The sequence below is a fragment of the Stylophora pistillata genome, chromosome 11 (assembly GCF_964205215.1).
Source record: "Stylophora pistillata chromosome 11, jaStyPist1.2, whole genome shotgun sequence".
NCBI classification, from domain to species: Eukaryota; Metazoa; Cnidaria; class Anthozoa; order Scleractinia; family Pocilloporidae; genus Stylophora; species Stylophora pistillata.
This window is the reverse complement of record NC_142529.1, coordinates 19,770,659-19,776,867: the sequence shown is the minus strand read 5'-3', so window position 1 is coordinate 19,776,867 and position 6,209 is coordinate 19,770,659. Positions and strand designations below refer to the sequence as shown.

The 6,209-nt window shown below is 40.3% G+C and overlaps 1 protein-coding gene across 1 annotated transcript in view; it reads left to right on the top strand.

The window, feature by feature from the left end:
- LOC111339480 (E3 ubiquitin-protein ligase rnf213-alpha) overlaps window positions 1–6,209 on the top strand; it is a 138,050-nt gene that overhangs the window by 91,299 nt on the left and 40,542 nt on the right. The window contains exons 53-62 of the mRNA XM_088738394.1: window positions 1–23; window positions 1,125–1,247; window positions 1,397–1,514; window positions 2,132–2,367; window positions 2,702–2,784; window positions 3,303–3,436; window positions 3,739–3,834; window positions 3,947–4,093; window positions 4,405–4,571; window positions 4,885–5,107. The exon at window positions 1–23 is cut by the window's left edge and continues 172 nt beyond it. Of these exons, the coding sequence (XP_088594520.1) occupies window positions 1–23; window positions 1,125–1,247; window positions 1,397–1,514; window positions 2,132–2,367; window positions 2,702–2,784; window positions 3,303–3,436; window positions 3,739–3,834; window positions 3,947–4,093; window positions 4,405–4,571; window positions 4,885–5,107 (1,350 nt within the window). The remainder of the gene's footprint in view (window positions 24–1,124; window positions 1,248–1,396; window positions 1,515–2,131; window positions 2,368–2,701; window positions 2,785–3,302; window positions 3,437–3,738; window positions 3,835–3,946; window positions 4,094–4,404; window positions 4,572–4,884; window positions 5,108–6,209) is intronic.

Sequence of the window (6,209 nt, the reverse complement as noted above, 5' to 3'; positions counted from 1 at the left end):
ACAAACATAGAGACGTCGAGGAAGTAAGTTCCAACACGCTGTTATTCAAGTTGAGCTACCGTAATTACTTTTCGTCATTCAAGAGTAAACATTTCGCATCATTTGAAAGCCGCTAGGGTTCACTGTCAGTGTCTTAACTTTCTAAGCAAGTGGCTTAAGTTGAAGATATCGTTCCTTGTACGACTCAGTATTTCGTACTCTTTACCTTTGGAATAACTCATTGCTAACGTCATTGTAAGATTGACAATTTTGTGGATGAAGGGAATCTAGCATATCCTATATGAGGAGAAGCTACTTCGTTATTGCTACCTACACCCTTTCAACGTTGTCAACGTCTGTTAACGCCGAGTCTTTTTGAATAGATACAACAACCCGACCAATATGCTATATTAGAGGGTCTCAACGGGGGGCTCACATTGACGGTTGACGATTAAAAATAAGCCGTTTTGACGGTTGACGGGTAAATTTTAGGACACTTGATGGTTGACGGTTAATTTTTTGGAATGTGGTTAATAAAACGAACGAAACAAGCGAATTTGGCTGTAACTTTTTATAATGACGCGTTTGTGAGGAACTGTTAATTTATAACACCTTTTATTAGTAAATGACTAACGTTTTGCGACACCGGAAGTGTTTCTACACAGGAAGTCAATTCTGTCGCCAACCAGTTTTACTCGCGACTACAAGTTTTAAGACTTACGTAAATGTATTTTTGTGATATACCAAAACTTTTATTTATTAACAACAGAACTTGACCCCAATTAAGGCAATCGTTTAGTTCTTAATTACGGGTATCTGGGACATTTGACGGCTTTCCTTTTGGACGGTTGATGGTAAAAATATTTCGTTTTTGATGGTTGACGGTTAATATTTTGGCCATATGACGGTTGACGGTTAACCCCTTTGAGACCCGCACATTAGTGCATCAGATTTGTATGGTGACCTTGTGTAGGTAGCAGGTTTAACTGATTATTAATTATTACTTTTTGCACTCTGGTCGGTTTATTATTTCGTTTTCAAAGATAAAGGCCACTAAAAGATGTCGAGGGATCAACAACGAAAGGAATGGTTTGCAAGATTATTTGTTCAATCGTAAAGCCTATTTTTACATTTTTCAATTTTAGACGGGACAAGATAAATCAGTTATGTTCTGTGATGGGTGTTAACTGGTTGCACGATCCAGACAATACCTATGAACTTACTACAGACAATGTTAAGAAGATTCTGGCCATTCACATGAGATTCAGGTAAGTATTGATGTCAGACAATGTCCCTGCAAGTCATCTTTTCAAGTTCACTGTTCGTTATTGTCTAATTTTCATTAGGGTCAGATAAGCATTTGTCTTTATGGTGAAATAATAGAAAATAAAAAAGTTATTACTTTAACTCCGAACAGATGCAACATTCCCGTGATCGTGATGGGTGAGACAGGCTGTGGTAAGACACGCCTCATACGATACTTGTGCGCGTTGCAAGCCGGTCCTAAAGGACCCCGAAACATGCTTCTAATTAAGGTGACTTCATGTAGTAAAATCAGTTATCTGTTATCAGTTGATGTACTGGCATCATCTTTTTTGTGATGATGATTACGATGATCAAATTTATAAGGTGCTGATGATAATTATGTTAATGCCAATGTTGGTGGAGGTATTTGCTATAGTAGTTATAAAGGCGAGGACGCTTTTTTTTAAACAATGGTGGTGTTAGTGCTGCCAACGGTGGTAATATTGATGGCGTTGGTGATGGTGTTGCTGGGTTTAGTGAGGGTGAGGTGTGGATGACGGTCGAGGAGGTGGTAACCAATTAGTGTTATGGTCAGGGACATAATACGGTTGTCAGTTTTAGTGATGGTGGTGCAAGTGGCGTTGCTGGAGTTCGAGACAAAACAAGGATGTTATTCCTGCGACTGATAGTGGCAGAGATTGAATAACTGGAAAAGATGATAGTAATGGCAGTGGTAATGTGGTGACAGAGATTGTGCGGGTGTTGGTGATATAGGGGATGATAGGGATTACGTCGTTGTTATTCGCTGGATTTGATTGAATAACCTCTGATATGTCACTCTTTCCAAATTAAACAATATTCACAGAAGCTTACCCTATATCAATCAAATATTACCTTACACCAAAAGGTTCATGGTGGTACAACGTACGAAGACATTGAGCTTAAAGTTCGCCAAGCGGAAGATATGGCTCGCGCGAATCAAGACAAGAATATTGACACGGTTCTTTTCTTTGATGAAGCCAACACTACTGAAGCACTAACTATGATTAAAGAGGTTATGGTGGACCGAAGAATCAATGGACGGCCCATTGGGCAAGGCTTACAAAGGCTGCAGTTTATTGCTGCCTGTAATCCTTACAAAAGGTAAAAAATGTCGTATCTGCTCTTAGACTTACACAGTTAAATTAGACTTAAACTTTGATTGGAATGGTAGATTTTCTCCACTTAAAGGCTTGGACTATATCTATCTTTCGTGCTTTCCTAGAATTTAGCACCCAAGTCGGTGAACCTCGTTGAATTTCGTTTTGAAAGCTGATCATTGTGCCTTAAAGAATAAAGTTTTGGTGGGAATTCTCACATTCTTGACCATCTTTGTTGCTCCTGTGTCAATTTCTGTTTGCAGAGCTTAGCTGAATTGGTACACTTGGCCTTAGAAATGAATTGTAATGACGAAGTGTTTTTGTTTACATATTTTAAGACACACGGATGACATGATTCGCAAACTTGAGTCAGAGGGGCTTGGATATCACGTGAATGCACATGAATCAGAAGATCGGCTTGGTATGGATAATTATTTTACATCTCCTCTTTCAGAAAAACATCAGTCTTAAATTTCTCCACCATGCATTTTCTATCTGTTATGACGAAAATCGATCTGTGTCTTAGGATTTCAATGCAGTAAATATATGTAAGAGCGCGTTTGTTTAGTCACCATTTTGAAGCCCTGAAAATGGCCTACTGTGGTGTTGGTGGTATGAGCCTGTCTTTGAAATTTCTTCTTTATAAGTTAAAGGAAATCTCAGACTGAGGCCTTCCCGTACTGACCGAGTTACTGGGAAGGCATTTGGAAACCTCTTCGTTCTTTCTTGAGAAGGACAGGCGTAAAATACCGTGTTTTGTTCCCTTACTTTGTTAACGCATGTCAGAAATTTACCTTTCGCAGGAGTGCCCCCAATTCAGCCAAGAACGGATGCTTAAGTCTTCTCGTGGCAAATCTTATTTGAAAGGGAGATTCTAACTGAACATGAACAAAATTATGCATCGCTTAGAATTGTCTTTTAAGCATGGTTCTCCCGCAGGTCATATTCCATTGCGTCATCTTGTGTACCGTGTACACGCCCTCCCAGGAAGCATGCGCCCTTTGATATGGGATTTTGGCCAATTGAAACCCGATGTTGAGAGACTGTACACCAATCAAATCGTCAACCGTTACGTAAGTATGGCTCTCGATCTCTTGCCGACCTTCAAATAGGAGGAAAACAATGGCATTGAGAGCTCAAATTTTTAATTTTGTTTCTTCCTCTTTAAAGCGAGGGACATGCATAGACCAGCATACGAATTAGTCTTCTCTATGCGGTGGTCTACAGGTTTATGTGGTGCGAAAGTTGGCCTCGGTTAGAATGATGTTTATCTAGCAGGAAACTTTTAAGAATACAAAAAGGTATCATTTATTGTTTTCTTTTCTGATATCTATTGTTTAATTGTGCAATTTTTTCTCTTCCGTCCTTTGGATAGATTATTCGTGAAAAGCAATTACCAGGAGACTCATTTACAGTACAGGCAGTTGCAGAAGTTCTGGCAGCTTCGCAGAAGTATATGAGAGCTCAATCGGTTGGTGAAAAGTTTCTTGCCGAATCTTTCCTCTATTTCAAGAAATAAGTTTTAAATTCGTGTCTGGCGCTGTTAACTGAAAGAGGTAATTACTTTCTCCTTTCCATTTAAGGATGAGTGTAGCTTTGTTAGTCTTCGTGATGTTGAGAGAGCCATGCAAGTGATGGTCTGGTTTTATGAACACATGGATACGCTCGGTAAACTGATGGACATGGTGTTAGCTAAGCGACGAATGAAGGAGGGCTTGGATGACGATGATGTAAGTACGCCTCTTATTTATTCACATACTCATTCATTTACCAATTAGTTTCTTTCACGCACACCCCACGTACAATAAGCAGTCACGGACGGCTGTTTATCCTTCTGCTTGATTCGAGCCTTCTCGGGTTGCTACTCACCAGTATCGGCCTGGGACAAAAAAAGAAATTTTTTAGCTCTTTTACGTCTCTACTCCAAGTCCAAAAACACTTCTCTGCTGTTTTGTGGACAGGAAGGTCAGTTATGTTTGAGAGATTTATTGTTTAGGGAAACTACAATTCTGTTAAGTGCCATGTATTGTTGATTCCACAGGAGGCTTTAAATCCTCTAACGCGTGCCCTGGTACTCGCCATTGGTGTCTGCTATCACGCTAAGCTACAGAAGCGGCGGGAAGGATATCGAATAGCAGTGGCAAAGAGCTTCAAGGCGCCATGTATTCTTCCAGGTGGTCAGGAGCGAATCCTACGTGAAATTTCAAGGTTCGAACGCTTAATAATAATAATAAAAAACAACAACAAACAAACAAACAAACAAATAATCACTGACGTTATTCTTGGGTACTATTTCTTGGTAAAGTAACTTATAATTAGACTTTTTCCTTCCTTAAAATAATACAGTGCGATAGTGTCAATATATGTTAGGTCAATCAGCGGTCGATGTAGGTTTGAACAATAAAAGTTAAGGCTTGATTTTCCACTGTTTTCATTTCCGACCCTGCTTTTTCTGTATTAGGTTGGAACTAATAGGAAGTTAACACTACTTATCTAACACTGTCCATTTTTACTCTGTTAGTTGTCAAAAAGCTGTGCTAAACGATTTGGAACTTGGCCCCAACATAGCTCGCAACACAGCCTTGAGCGAGAATGTGTTTATGATGGTGGTGTGCATTGAGCTCAGGATCCCACTATTTGTGGTTGGGAAACCGGGCAGCTCAAAATCGTTGGCCAAGACGGTTGTCGCTGATAACATGCAAGGCGATGCTGCAAGATCGCCACTATTCAAGACCTTCAAGCAGGTAATAAGACTATAAAATATTTGCTACCATAAAAGTACAGAAAAGGAGTTCAAGTAAAAGGGGGTTCTTTTGGCCATGTTAAAAAGACTTTACTTTGGTTATGCTGTGTGGAGCAATTTTCAATGGAGTTGGAAAGAAATGACCAAGGCCGCAGCTTAGAACCACGCTTGAGAGAATTTGGTACACCAAAAGGCCAAGGAAGTTTGGTCCTGATACTACCGTACGTTAGTGGGAAAGTGCGTCGGTACCATAAACTTTAGAAGCCTGTGTCCCAGCGGATTTGTACCCCCCCGGTCCAAATCTGCCAGTGGATATGGACCCCCGCGGTCCAAATCTGCTCGCAGATTTGGATCCCCAACAAAACTGAGTGAAAACATCCTTTACGTTCCCGAGCGAAAGCAGTAAGTGGTAAGGTCTAGGGTTAGGGTTTTGGGTGAGGGTTTAGGGTTGGGGTTAGGGTTTAGGGGGGTTAGGGTTTTAGGGTTAGGGTTTTAGGGTTAGGTTCAGGGTTATGTGATTCAAGCGATAAAAGGATAGTTTGGCAGTGGGTTAACATCTGCGAAGGGGGGTCTATACCCCTTAATAATTATAATAGTAATAATTTATGACTTATAGAGTGCAAAATACAGGTGGATATGATCTAATGCGCTAAAATGCCCGTGAGTGGATTTGGAGAGGGGGTCCATATCTTCTGGGGTGGAAGTCCGCGGTGACACTGCCCTGAAGGGGCCTTTGTGGAGCATGGAGGGGGAATTAAACTTAAGTGAGTTTGGCTTAAAGACACTGGAATCTCTCATATGTTTACATCTAAGGAATAATGTTTAAAGTGAACTTTGGGCTTCACTGGGAAATCCTTGTGGGGAAGGTTGTATGTCTTTATTTTGGGAATTAATATGGCCCAATAATTATCAATATCAAGTGTGTATACGTCCTGTGTAATTGAATGGGGTTAAATATGCCGACGTGTTACGGAAACACTTAAAGAGTTCCGCTTTTAGGCCCAACTTAATTAAGATATCTAGGAATTGTGTAAGTTTTACCCATCTTTTTAACTGATCATGCCACCTTTTAAATCAGTCAGTTTCGTTTCTTCGAGTTTCCC